At 37.9% G+C, this 14,188-nt stretch overlaps 1 protein-coding gene and 1 long non-coding RNA gene across 2 annotated transcripts; both read left to right on the top strand.

The window, feature by feature from the left end:
* Positions 1 to 3,286: 3,286 nt before the first annotated feature.
* Positions 3,287 to 9,842, top strand: LOC109103853 (proliferation-associated protein 2G4-like). The gene is made up of 13 exons (XM_042751287.1): positions 3,287 to 3,511; positions 4,260 to 4,388; positions 4,680 to 4,785; positions 4,876 to 4,945; positions 5,017 to 5,109; positions 5,544 to 5,607; positions 5,688 to 5,767; positions 5,852 to 5,929; positions 6,020 to 6,153; positions 7,339 to 7,433; positions 7,710 to 7,837; positions 8,911 to 8,964; positions 9,054 to 9,842. Exons 1-13 carry the CDS (start codon positions 3,424 to 3,426, stop codon positions 9,117 to 9,119), a joined length of 1,185 nt encoding a protein of 394 aa, XP_042607221.1. The 5' UTR covers positions 3,287 to 3,423; the 3' UTR covers positions 9,120 to 9,842.
* A 3,111-nt stretch (positions 9,843 to 12,953) lies between these two features.
* On the top strand, positions 12,954 to 14,117 carry LOC109047964. Its single transcript, XR_002010861.2, has 4 exons — positions 12,954 to 13,062; positions 13,160 to 13,186; positions 13,698 to 13,720; positions 13,812 to 14,117. It is a non-coding gene; the product is annotated as an uncharacterized LOC109047964 (long non-coding RNA).
* Positions 14,118 to 14,188: the final 71 nt, after the last annotated feature.

The raw sequence follows: 14,188 nt of genomic DNA on the forward strand, positions 1-14,188 counted from the left end.
AGATTAAACTAAGTCTGTGAGTCAGATTGTTGCATATTTTTATTACTGTAATTTACATTTACAGTAAAAAATACTGTTTTGTTGTTAATGCTTTACATCTTAGGTATTTACCAGGTTTCATTTATAAATTATATAAAATTATATACCAGTTATAAACACAACTTATAAACTTTACATGTCTGCTTTCACTAGTATTAGCTACTACATTTGGTTTTCAAGTCGAACATGAAAATTTAGGATTTATTTTAACCACCAGTGTTTTTATTCACTAAAATGAGCCGACTTTTAAGAATCATTTGTTTGGTAATCTGAAACCAGTGGAGCTCAATGACATGTATACATTGTCAGAGTTAGATTTCTTCACATAAATAATAAAATGAACGTACTCACAGTCTGATAAACAGCAGATCTAGAGTCATTTCATGAACCACGATAAACCCATGCATGTTACTTTGAGGACAGAGACAACACAAAATCTGAAGAAGGCAATAAAATAGTTATTTTCAGAGTTCATTTGTATTCCAGTTTTTGAAAAACAATATAGATTGATTGGAAAGGAAATGGGGCACAGTTTTTTGAAAAACAATATAGATTGATTGGATTTTTTCTTTGTTTTCTTCACACATTAGCTGAGTTTAAAACAACATAACATTTTGTGTATGTGCATGTGTGTGATACACAATAATCTTTATTAATTATAATCTTTTATAATTAAAAATAAAAGAATTTTAATTAACTATAACAAAAAAGAAAAAACATTTACATTTAGTCATTTTGCAGGCGCTTTTATCCAAAGTGACTTACAATACATAAAGCAATTCTTCCTTAAGAGGCAAACAGACACAGGAAGTGCTCATAATACCACGTTTCAGGAATTTGTTCAAATAAGTACAAGCCAGAAAGAGAAGGAATGAATAAAGAGAAAGGCAACTGTTTTTTTTGTTTTTGTTTTTTTTAACAATATAGATTGATTGGAAAGGAAATGGGGCACAGTTGCTTGAAAATAGTCAGGGATTCAGCATTCTGGATAGGGGTGGGAAGATCATTCCACCAGCCAGGAATGGTGAACGAGAATGTTCTGGAAAGTGGTTTTGAGCCTCTCTACGATGGTATCGCGAGGTGTCGCTCCTAGCGGATCTCAGACTTCTGGAGGGGATGTAGATTTGTAGTAGTGAGTGGATGTAGGCAGGTGCTGAGCCTGTGGCTGTTCTATCTGCAAGCATCAGTGTCTTGAACTTGATGTGAGCCGCAACCGGTAGTCAGTGCAAGGAGATAAAGAGAGGTGTAACATGGGCTCTTTTGGGCTCATTGAAGACCAGTCATGCCGCTGCATTCTGAATCATTTGTAGAGGTTTGATTGTGCTTGATGGTAGTCTAGGCAGAAGAGCATTGCAGTAGTCCAGCCTAGAAATGACAAGGGCCTGGACAAGAAGTTGTGCAGCATGCTCCATTAGAAAGGGCCTGATCTTTCTGATGTTGTGCAATGCAAACCTACAAGATCAAGCAGTCTTTGTCAGCTGGTCATCAAAGATTACACCAAGATTTCTGACAGAAGTTGATGGGGTGATTGAAGACGAACCTAGCTAGATGGTGAAATCATGCTGTATTGTTGGAGTGGCAGGAAAGACAAGAAGCTCAGTCTTTGCCAGGTTGAGCTGTAGAAGATGTTCTTTCATCCATGCCAAGATGTCCGCCAGGCAGCTTGAGATCCGTGCAGCTACCGTTGGATCATCTGATTGAAATAAGAGATAGAGCTGTGTGTCATCAGCATCCAGTTTGTTGTTTTGTGAAAGAAACAATGATACCTGGTTGAAAACAACTAATTCAAGGGTTTTTGCTATGAATGGAAGGAGAGAGTCAGGTCTGTAGCTATCTGTAAGTGAAGTGTTTAATATAGGTTTTTTGAGCAGTGGGGTTAACCAGGGTCTGTTTGAATGCAGTGGGGAAGGTGCTTGCAAGCAGAGATGTGTTGATGATGTGTGTGAGTGCTGGTAAGAGTGTAGGAGAGATTGCTTGGAGAAGGTATGAGGGGATAGGGTCTAGAGGGCATGTTGTAAGGTGGCTGGAGAGGAGAAGTTCTGATACTTCTGCCTCAGTGAGAGGGACAGAAGGAGAAGATGGGAGTATTAGCAGTGGGTGTGGTTGGTTTGAGGTCCTGTGTGTGTGGCACTGAGAATTGACTACTGTTTGTTCTAGATTTGTCTGTGAAGAATGTGGCGAAATCATCAGCTGTTATAGAAGTGGTGGAGGTGGACAGAAGAGAGAATGAAATGTTTTGAAGAGATAACGTGTCTGGAGCGCTGTTGATCTTGTTGTGGAAATATAAAGATTTGGAAGTATGGACTTCAGCAGAGAAAGATGAAAGCAAAGACTGATACATACTATATATATTTTGATTTGTGCCATTTTCTCTCTGCTGCCCTGAGTTTGGTCCGATGCTCATGAAGAACATCGGATAACCAGGGGTTAGAGGGGGCAGCCGGTGCTTGCCTGGAGGAGAGAGGACAATATCATCTAGACAAGAGGTTAAAGTACAGCATAATGTGTCAGCTGCTGCATTCACATCCAGAGATGATACATGGGTAGGTGAGGGAAGAAAGAAGGATACTACAGAGGAAAGATGGGAGGGTGAAAGGGAGCGTAGGTTTCGTATAATAATAGTACCCGGTTTAGGGGTTGGTGGCACACAGGTAGCAAAATGTAGTTTAAATGTAATGAAGAAATGGTCAGAGATATGTAGGGGTTCTACATAATGCTGTCTGCAATACAATTGCTTGTGTAAATTAAGTCAAGTTGCCTGATTTGTGCGTGCTTGTAGTGGTAAGGCGTTTAAGATCAAATGAAGCAAGGAGTGAATGGAAGTCTGTAGCATAAGGCTTGTCCAGATGAATGCTGAAGTCACCAGAGACCAAAAGTGGACTGCCATCCTCCGGGAATGAGGACAGCAGCCCATCCAGATGCTCTAGGAAGCTGTTATAGTAATCCCATGCGATTCAAATGAGTTATAACTGCATAGAGGAGGGTGAGTTGAGTATTTCCAATTGTTTGAAATGAGCAGACCAGTGTCCCCACCCCAACAAACCTGAGGTGGGGTGTGAAAGAAAGAGAAATGTAAGATGTTAAAATGTTATCCTAAATATGCTTGCTTGTACATAAAACACTATTTGACATCTCTAAAACTGGAAAATTTATGACGAGATATAATTTCCTCGAGCTCCCGCAGAGGTCACTCTGTCAGTCTCTCCGCAGCTCCGCGTCTTTTATTCTGAAGTGCGGCGCAGTGCTCGGCCATCTTGCGCGTTTCCACGGCTGCTGCTGGCGCAGGCTGAGAGATCTGAAGCGTGCTGCGCTCCATCATCCCACGAGCGAAGCGAGGGAAAAAGTTACGAGCTCCTCTTGTCTTGAATCCCACCACTGACAAGCATGTCAGGAGACGACGACCAGCAAGATCACACCATCGCTGATGACTTGGTGGTCACCAAGTACAAGATGGGGGCCGACATAGCAAACCGTAAGATTGATTCCGGAGCTTTATGCGTGATAAAGGGTTGATTTTGACCGAGCGGTGATACAGCTCGGCGCTCAGCCATGTGTCTGCGAGCTGTAGTGATATAGACATCGATGCCAGTCATTCCTAGTTTTTTTTTATACTTTACTTAACTTGAAATCGTACGGACAAGCATCAGTAGCCGACGTTTTGTAATCTCAAGAGCGTTATTTATGTTTATAAATATTCGGCTAGCGGGTTAGCCAGTTAGCTGTAGTTGTAACGTACCGACTTAAAGTGATTGTTCATCCCAAAAGTTACATTCTGTCATTATTTACTCACCATAATGTTACTCTAAACCTGCATGACTGAACCACAATAGGACATGTTTGACACAATGTAAGTGACTGACAGTCTCTGTGTCACCATTCACTTTCATCGCGTCTTGTTCCTTACAGTGATATATATATATTATGCGCGTGCGTGCGTGCATATGTGTGTGTGTGTGTATATATATATATATATATATATATATATATATACATTAGTAGGTATTATGCTTAAGTAATGTAGGATGGACAGTAATGTAAACGTTTAAGCTACTGTCAGCTACTGAAATCTTCAATTTCTTTCTTTTTACCAGAAGTGCTTACTGATTTAATGTGTATTGATCTTCTTCAGACCGGGTCCTGTCACATAGTGCTTTAGGGACAGCTTCAGAATCCTTTGGGTATGAAATGTGGTTGTTTAATGTGAAATCTTTCTCTTTCAGAGGCTTTGAAGGTGGTCATCGAAGCAGCCAAGCCTGGTGTGTCTGTCCTCAGCCTGTGCGAGAAAGGAGATGCTTTCATCACTGCAGAGACGGGCAAGGTCTTCAAGAAGGAGAAAGAGATTAAGAAAGGTAAGAATGCTTCTGAAAAGAGCTAAATAATATTCATTACAGTCTTGAATCAGTGATTTTAAAACAACGGATATTTTAGGCAAAACGGAATTTTTAGCATCCATTTCTTATGAATAGTTATTTCAAATAGTAATAATATTTCACAGTATTACTGTTTTACTTCTTTTTTTTTTTTTAATTAAATAAATGCAGTCTTGCTGAGCATTAAATATTTAAAAATCACTGTTTCCAAACTCATGACCAAGTACTCTATATGAAAGAGTAGATGAATGTTTTAATCTTGTGTGACAGGGATTGCCTTTCCCACCTGTGTGTCTGTGAACAACTGTGTGTGCCACTTCTCACCGCTGAAGAGCGATCCAGACTACACGCTCAAAGACGGTGACTTGGTTAAAATGTGAGTATTATTTCTGTTCGATATTTAATTGTATATATTTTTTCTGTTTCTAAGCACATTTTTCATTATTACATTCTGTTTTCTTCACAGTGACCTCGGAGTGCATGTGGATGGCTTCATCTCCAACACTGCTCATAGCTTTGTGGTTGGCGCAACCAAGGTATGTCTCTTGTTGTGAATGCCACAAAACTCATTCTGTTAGAAGCGCACTTAACTTTGCTGTTCTTCTAGGATGCTCCTGTGACGGGACGGAAGGCGGATGTGATCAAAGCTGCCCACTTGTGTGCAGAAGCTGCTCTCCGGCTGGTTAAACCTGGGAATCAAGTTAGTTAGAATCAATCCGGTCCTGTAATTAACTGCTAATAACATCATCATGAATAAAATTATTTATTTATTTATTTTTTTTAAGACACAATCAAGTCTCTATTATAAAATGGATAATTCTAATTGTGGAGGCCAACTTTAAACCTTGGTCTACATGTAAGGGACAATATCTTCAGAAGGATGCCACTTAATAAATTAGATAATATTTAAAAATAAAATGTTATTTTTTATTTATATACTATTATAGCATTTAAAAATATTTATATTAAAAATTTTAATTTTAGTAATTAATGTTTTTGTCATTTGTGTTTCTATTTAACTTGAATAAAATGATTTTTAGTAGTTAACAATGATTGAAATGTGGTTCACAAAGTGTTTCAAATGCATTTAGGACGTTACAATGGATCAACCACCTGTTTTTCTGCTTTTCTCAGAACACTCAGGTCACAGAGGCCTGGAACAAGATTGCCCAGTCATTCAAATGCATGCCCATCGAGGGTGAGCTGACCGAAACCTGAACTCTCGTCTGTTGAAGCATCATAACATGGTTTTAAAGTGTCTTCTGTCTCTTTACACAGGCATGCTGTCTCATCAGTTAAAGCAGCACGTCATTGATGGAGAGAAGACTATCATTCAGAACCCCAGCGACCAGCAGAGGTCAGGATAATGAAGCTCTAGATTGTTTTTGGAAATGATTGAGTGTTCCTCTATGCTTAATGCTCTCTGTCCTTGTCTGCTCTAAAAGGACCATGAGAAGGCAGAATTTGAAGTGCATGAGGTGTACGCTGTGGATGTGCTCATTAGCACCGGAGAGGGAAAGGTGAAGACTCATCTCAGCATCACCTGGTCTCTTGATGTCTGCTGTTAACGTGCGACAGATAGCTGATCACGGCGCTCTCTCTCCCTGCAGGCTAGAGACTCCGGGCAGAGGACCACTGTTTACAAGCGAGACCCCAGCAAGCAGTATGGACTGAAGATGAAGACCTCCAGAGTGTTCTTTAGTGAGGTCGAGCGGCGATTTGATACCATGCCATTTACTCTGAGGTAATTTGTTTTATGGTCAATGAGGTTTGAGATTTTTATTATCACTAGTTGAAAGTTAGTTAAACTTGCATTTAAAGAAGGGCAGCCACTTGTTTTTTTATGTTGTATTTTGTTTTGTGGTGAATCTTGCATTTTTTAATGAAACTTGGCAGTCTGTGCACTAGAATTGTTTTTAAAATCCATGCTACTTAACTAGAGAAAAAAGGGACGTACAATCTGTATTTTTTGCAAAAGCCCTCAAGCCGTTTTGTTACCTTTTTAATTCAATAATTCAAAAGTAAAAATATGAAAAGATAAATCACTTACAAATTTATAAATGTATAATAGATATTTATATTAATTCAAAAAGGAAATCAAAATATTGCTTAAATTGAGTTAAAACCCTTTTAAATCAGTTTAGTATGTTTGTTATGTTTAAATAGCTGTAAATATAAATTTATTTTAAAGTGCAATTTATTCCTGTGATGAAAAAGCTGAATTTTCTGCATCATAACTCCAGTCTTCAGTGTCTCAGGATCCTTCAGAAATCATTCTGATATGCAGATTTACTGCTCAAGAAACATTTCTTGTTATTAATGTTGAAAACAGCTGTGCTGCTTAATATTTTTATTTTGCATGGAAAATTTTTCAGGTTTTTTTGGGTTTTTTGAATATAGAAAGATCAAAAGAACAGCATTTATTTGAACATAAATGTCTATACTGTCACTTTTAAAGATATATTTTTTGCCATTTATTGCCTTTTATTAGGACAGGACAGTAATTTTGACAGGAAGTGAAGTGGGAGAGAGGGGATGGGATCAGGAACCCACGAGGCTATTGGCGCCACTTTGCTGTCACTTTTGATCAATTTAATGCATCCTTGCTGAAGAAAAGTATTAATTTCCTTCAACAACAGCTAAATCCTACTGGCCCTTTTTGAATGCTAATGTATAAATGCTATAAATGCATTATATAAATATAGAAAGATTAAATTGTTAGACCAGTATAAAAGTTATGACAGTGTATTCAAGCTCTACGTTTACATGCGTTTCCCTCCCAATCAAACGTATGACTTTGAAGTTACTAGTATCTCAAATGAAAGTGCATGGCACAAAACAAACTCCTCACCTCTGTTGCTCATCACATTTCTTTGTGTCTCTCTCCTTGTCTTTCTGTCTTTGTGTGGTCTGGTGTCTGTGCTATCAGGGCATTTGAGGATGAGAGTAAAGCTCGACTAGGAGTGGTCGAGTGTGCCAAACATGAGCTGCTTCAGCCCTTCAGTGTCCTGCATGAGAAGGAAGGTGAGGCATTAGTACCACAGTCATAAAATTTCACTTTTATATGTAAACCTTCAACCAAGCATGAAGATGAAAAGGTTAAACCATTGCAACGAATCATTAAATGAAAATGAAAAGTAATTTCCTGTCACACCGGTGCTCAGAGAAGCGCATCCAGCACATTTGCCGCATGACCAGGTCAAAGACTGTTCTTATTTTAGAAGTTTGGTGCCATCAGCAAAGTCTCGAGAGTCACATTGTCAAACCTTCTGTCTCCTCCCCATCTTCTTTTCTTTCAAGGTGAATATGTAGCACAGTTTAAATTCACGGTGCTGCTCATGGCAAACGGCCCTCTGCGTATCACCAGTGGACCATTTGATCCAGAGCTTTACAAGTCTGAGCATGAAGTACAAGACCCAGAGCTCAAGGTAAGACAATAAGGGCTTCTGGTGTCACATACAGGAAACTGGTATGGAAGCTACATTAGAGGATTATTAACGAATGAATTTAAAAATATTTGCAGAATTTATTCTTTATTAATTATTATTTATAGAATGATTGCATTTTTTTATTCTGCTTTTTAAGAACTAGTTGGAAATTTTTATTTTATATATGTATTTAAAGTTAATATTTACAGAATTTGTGTTATTTTATATTTATTTTATATATGTAAATATTTTAATAATATGTAGAAGGAACCCAAGTATGAATAATTGTCAAAGTATGAAAATTATTTTCAAAATAAAATAATTATATCATAGTAACGTTAAAAAAATTTTTAATAAAACATTGTCAGAGTTATATTGAAATTAACTTCTTGGGCTGGGTAAAAGTATTGATTTCTCAACTTTAAATGATTCTAATTTTTTACGAAACAAAAATAAAACAATCGTGTTTCAGCTGCAGAAAGATGTCAGTATAACAGCTTGTAAACGATGTCACGTAACATCACATTTACCTCAGAAAAAAGCGTATTTTGCTGATAAACTTATTTGTCAGCTAGAAAAATTAACTCGAAAGAGGAGTATTAGCTAAATATATGCACCATATAACATATTCATTATAATTTTTACTGCTCTTCAATATTTAATTATAACTTCATTTAAGTGTTTATATATACGAATCAGTTAATTTTAACCTTCAATATTATAGTAATGTAATGTAATACCAACTGACTCTCATGTATATTTTACAGTTAGTTGTTTTTTTTTTCCTTGAAAATTTGCCATGTTTTACATGATATATATCCAAAATGATAAGAATCAAATCGAAAGCTTGTGAATCAAAATTGAATTGAATAACGAGATTTGTAGCAATACCTATCCTTAATGTTGTCTATAATTCAATCTCATTCATTATTAATTAATGTTATTATTTTTTAAATATATTTTAGTAAAAAGAAACATTTAGGGGCCACTGGCAAAAAAATCCTACTCTACGTAATGGAATTCTCCAGTTGATTTTTGCAATCAAGATTTACAATGTGTTTTATTATTTGCAGGCATTGTTGCAAAGCTCAGCCAGCCGCAAGGCACAGAAGAAGAAGAAAAAGAAGGTTTGTTGCATCGGCATCAACTTTCCCCATTTCTAATGGCACTTTGTTGTGAATATGAAACCATATTTGCGTAATTTTTCTTTTCCCAGGCATCCAAAACTGTGGAGAGTGCCACAGGACAAGCAGTGGAGGCTGAGAGTGAAGCTGCTGCATAGACTCCCACTGCCAACCAAACTGACTGACAGAGCCTCTGCACACAGCCCAAAGAACAGAACCGTTAAAGCTAATTATGACCTGCCCCACTGAGAGGCCTCCGGCCAAGCCTTCCGTCTTTTTGAATACCTCCTCATTAGTTACATAAGACTGCTACAGGGTTTGTGCAGTTTACTTAGGTTTGGTTGTCTCTGAATGCGGCTGGGAGTGTATGGATGAGCAGGTACATACTGCCCAACCGTGTTTACAGGAGGCGAGTGCTGGGTTTCTTCTGACCCTCTCTGTCATTGTACAAACCATCATGAACAATAAAAGTGTAACGGTGGCACTCTTTAGGCACCATGCGTGTCCATGCAGATGAGATCCCTGTTTGAGGTCTGTTAAAGGTTGAGTTTTTGTCAGTTGGGAAATGATCATAATTTGTATTGATGACCTGTAATGAGTCTTTGGAGTGGTAACTGCCTCACTACACCCTAAAAATAGCAAACCGATTAAAATGGAAGCACTGTTAATCAATTTGGTAAGCTTTAATTTCTGTTAGATGACATTCAGCATTCGTTTTCAAGTATTTCCAGAATTATGAAAATGCTTTTCCAGAGTCTGTTTCGGTGTAGATCTTTCCCTCAGCTTATTGGTCTGACTTCTGAAAGCATTGTTTATTGACTAAACTGACCAAATTATCCTGCCATTTTATAAACATACATCTAATAAATTTAATTAGCCAATTGATGGATCCGAGCCTGGTTTGTTTCAGTTCAAACACTCAACAAATATCACAAAATGTATTAATCTGTTCGAATGCAGCAGTCATATGGTGTGCAGAAAAAATGATGAGTGTCATTAGACACAGAATGTCAAAACCAGTGTCATCTGTAAACCAATCACATACCTATAAGGAGATAATTTAACTGTTAAACAACTGGTCACAAGGCAATTTAATGGGAAGGATGGAGTACTTTCCTGTCTAGTCGCACAGGTGTGCCAGTAGAGTATCCACCAGTTTAGTTCATATTAACTATCCATACAGTCTAAGTTTGACAACTAGAAAGTATCGAAATATTTATAAAGACATAACCCTAACTTCTTTTTGTGAAATGCTTAGCTCGAAGAGTGTGCTTGTGCAACATTCATACCTTTTTATGATTGTTCCAAGTGCCCAAACACTTCTTGAAAAGCCTTTTCTGAATATGTTGCTGGTAATGTATTGTTGGTCCACACTCCACGGTTTTGGTAAACTCAGCAAAAAAAGAGAAACGGATCTTTTCAGGATACTGTATTTTAAAAACCATTTTGTAAAACCCAAATAGGCTTTACAGATCTTTACTGGAAATTATTTAAACAATATTTTACATACTTATTGCTTATTGCACATGCAATGTCTACAAGCGGCAGGCAATTAAGGTCAGTTATAATAACTTGCTACGTTAAAGAGACATTTCTATTGACTCTGAAAAATAGCAGAAGATGTCCAGGGCTCCTGCTCAGCTGTGTGAACATGCCGAGGCACGAGGACCGCGGATGTGACCAGGGCAGTAAACAGTCTTGTCTGTGATGTAAGACACACAAGACAACGCTAGAAGAAGGTGGGAATGACATCTGACATCATCCACCTGCGAACATGTGTCCCACCACACTTGCACAAGAGAGAATAGACTAATCTGGTGTAGTCCATGAGGATGAGAAGCAGCTGCTGCCACACAAGATAGCCTTTGTTCAGGGACTCATTATTCCACTTCTGTTTGCCAAATGCCTGTGAATTTTACATTTATACCACACTTTCTAAAAGCAGGTAAATGTGAGAGGAGCCATACAGGTGCTGGTCATATAATTAGAATATCATCAAAAAGTTGATTTATTTCACTAATTCCATTCAAAAAGTGAAACTTGTATATTATATTTATTCATTACACACAGACTGATATATTTCAAATGTTTATTTCTTTTAATTTTGATGTTTATAACTGACAACTAAGGAAAATCACAAATTCAGTATCTCAGAAAATTAGAATATTGTGAAAAGGTTCAATATTGAAGACACCTGGTACCACACTCTAATCAGCTAATTAACTCAAAACTCATGCAAAGCCTTTAAATGGTCTCAGTCTAGTTCTGTAGGCTACACAATCATGGGGAGGACTGCTGACTTGACAGTTGTCCAAAAGATGACCATTGACACCTTGCACAAGGAGGGCAAGACACAAAAGGTCATTGCAAAAGAGGCTGGCTGTTCACAGAGCTCTGTGTCCAAGCACATTAATAGAGAGACGAAGGGAAGGAAAAGATGTGGTAGAAAAAGGTGTACAAGCAGTAGGGATAACCGCACCCTGGAGAGGATTGTGAAACAAAACCCATTCAAAAATGTGGGGGAGATTCACAAAGAGTGGACTGCAGCTGGAGTCAGTGCTTCAAGAACCACTACACAAAGACATATGCAAGACATAGGTTTCAGCTGTCGGATTCCTTGTGTCAAGCCACTCTTGAACAACAGACAGTGTCAGAAGCGTCTCGCTTCAAAAAGGACTGGACTGCTGCTGAGTAGTCCAAAGTTATGTGCTCTGATGAAAGTAAATTTTGCATTTCCTTTGTATATCAGGGTCCCAGAGTCTGGAGGAAGAGAGGAGAAGCACACAATCCACATTTCTTGAGGTCCAGTGTAAAGTTTCCACAGTCAGTGTTGGTTTTCGGTGCCATGTCATCTGCTGGTGTTGGTCAACTGTGGTTTTCTGAGGTCCAAGGTCAACACAGCCGTATACCAGGAAGTTTTCGAGCACTTCATGCTTCCTGCTGCTGACCAACTTTATGGAGATGCAGATTTCATTTTCCAACAGGGCTTGGCCCCAGCACACAGTGCCAAAGCTTCCAGTACCTGATTTAAGGACCATGGTATCCCTGTTCCTAATTGGCCAGCAAACTCGCCTGACCTTAACTCCATAGAAAATCTATGGGGTATTGTGAAGAGGAAGATTCAATCTGCCAGACCCAACAATGCAGGAGAGCTGAAGGCCACTATCAGAGCAACCTGGGCTCTCATTACACCTGAGCAGTGCCACAGGCTGATCGACTTCATGCCACGCCGCATTGCTGCAGTTATTCAGGCAAAAGGAGCCCCAACTAAGTATTGAGTGCTGTACATGCTCATACTTTTCATTTTTATACTTTTTAGTTGGCCAAGATTTCTAAAAATCATTTCTTAGTATTGGTCTTAATTTATATTCTAAATTTCTGAGATACTGATTTTGGGATTTTCCTTAGTTGTCAGTTACAATCATAAAAAATAAAAGAAATAAACATTTGAAATATATCAGTCTGTATGTAATGAATGAATATAATATACAAGTTTCACTTTTTGAATGAAATTAATGAAATAAATCAACTTTTTGATGATATTCTAATTATATGACCAGCACCTGTACTTGTCCGTTAAATTGGACATAATGAAATGGCATAATTTTTTGTTTGAAATATGTTTTGCATTTTTTTCTTGTTATAAAATACACCGTGTGTCCTTCATGTGAAATTCAAAAATATAAATCAGATGGTAAAACACACCCTATAAGTTCTGAAACATATTAAATAAAACCATTTGCTTATTTTATTATTAATTGTAAATTGATATATAACTAATAATAGTATATAATTAATTATAGGCCTATATTTAAAATAATTAAAATTACATTTTAATTTAATTGTACTTTTTATTTCAGGCCATGTACCGTAAACACTGCTTAAGCGCGTCACATAAATAACTTAAAAAATCAGTCAAAGCACATTGTGAACACACTGAAAAATCCTGACCACTGTATAAGTTTGATAAAAATGGAAAATTACTGACAGGTGTAGCACGCGTTGCTTTTTGTAGTCGCTGAAAAATGACGCAACCGGAGCGTATAAAAGAGCCCGTCCCCCGCATGACGTTCTCTTGAGTCGTTGCTATCGCTTGACGAGGTGAGCACACAGCGTTACCCTCTCATACAATCCATAGCAATCTAAGACATTTACACATCATCCATCGACAACTCTAACATTGTTTGTTTATTTACAGAACCATCTTCTCATCATGAGAGCGAAGGTAAGTACATTTTTCTTATATAAGTGTAATCGAGTGTCTCATTATCTGGCTAGTCTTGCTAGCATCTTCAGGGATAATATAGTGTAAATTACGCTACTGTTTGTTGTTTAACTGAATATTTTACTGTAAGCTTACTTTTAACCATGTAGAATGGTCACTTAACTGAGAGGTTTAGTGTGGTATTTTGTAGTGTTATATAACGTACTCGGGCCTACTGTGCTAGCCTGCTAACACACTGTCGCAGAGGATATTGTTACCAGATTGAACTTGCAGTCACTGCATATTGTTTTTTGCCCTTTTTATTGTTTGCTTATTTACGTTGGTAAAGTGGTTTATAAACGTTGATCTTATCGCCTTTTTGTTTCTTAAATATTCCGCGCGAGCGGCCATGCTGCATGGTGAAAATGCAGCCGATAGCGCCAGTTGCGAATGCGCATGTGTGGGTTTAATAAATTACAATGGTTTTTAACTGCCTAATCCCAGTTTATTAATGTTTTTACCTTTCTTGCAGTGGCGAAAGAAGCGCATGCGCAGGTAAATGTGTAACTATATCAGAGCTGCATCTTCTGGTCTGTCCCTTTGGAATGGGCTTGAAGTGATTGAATCATGTTTTTGTTCGTTTAAGGCTGAAGCGTAAAAGGAGAAAGATGAGGCAGAGGTCAAAGTAAACTGGACCCTGTTTGCTGAAGCTGAGAGTGCTCCTCCACTTCAATCTCCTCAGCAAGAGTCTGCTGGAAGCCCAACTGAAGCTCCACTCATCCACCATCTGTGAGGCCTGCTTTCTTCTGAACGAGGATTTGGTTTTCCATCACCTGGTTCTGCAGAAGCATCCTGGTCTTGATGACCATGTGAACTGTTTTGGACATTCCTCAGACCTGTCAGCTCAGCGTGCTTTTGTTCATGTCTTCAATAAATCTTTTGGTTTAAAGAATCCTTTTGCCTAATGTTTTCTTTTGAATGAAGTTATTGGGTTTTATTCGGGCTGTATAAAATTATAAGATC

Source organism: Cyprinus carpio, chromosome B23, assembly GCF_018340385.1.
Source record: "Cyprinus carpio isolate SPL01 chromosome B23, ASM1834038v1, whole genome shotgun sequence".
Taxonomy (NCBI): Eukaryota; Metazoa; Chordata; class Actinopteri; order Cypriniformes; family Cyprinidae; genus Cyprinus; species Cyprinus carpio.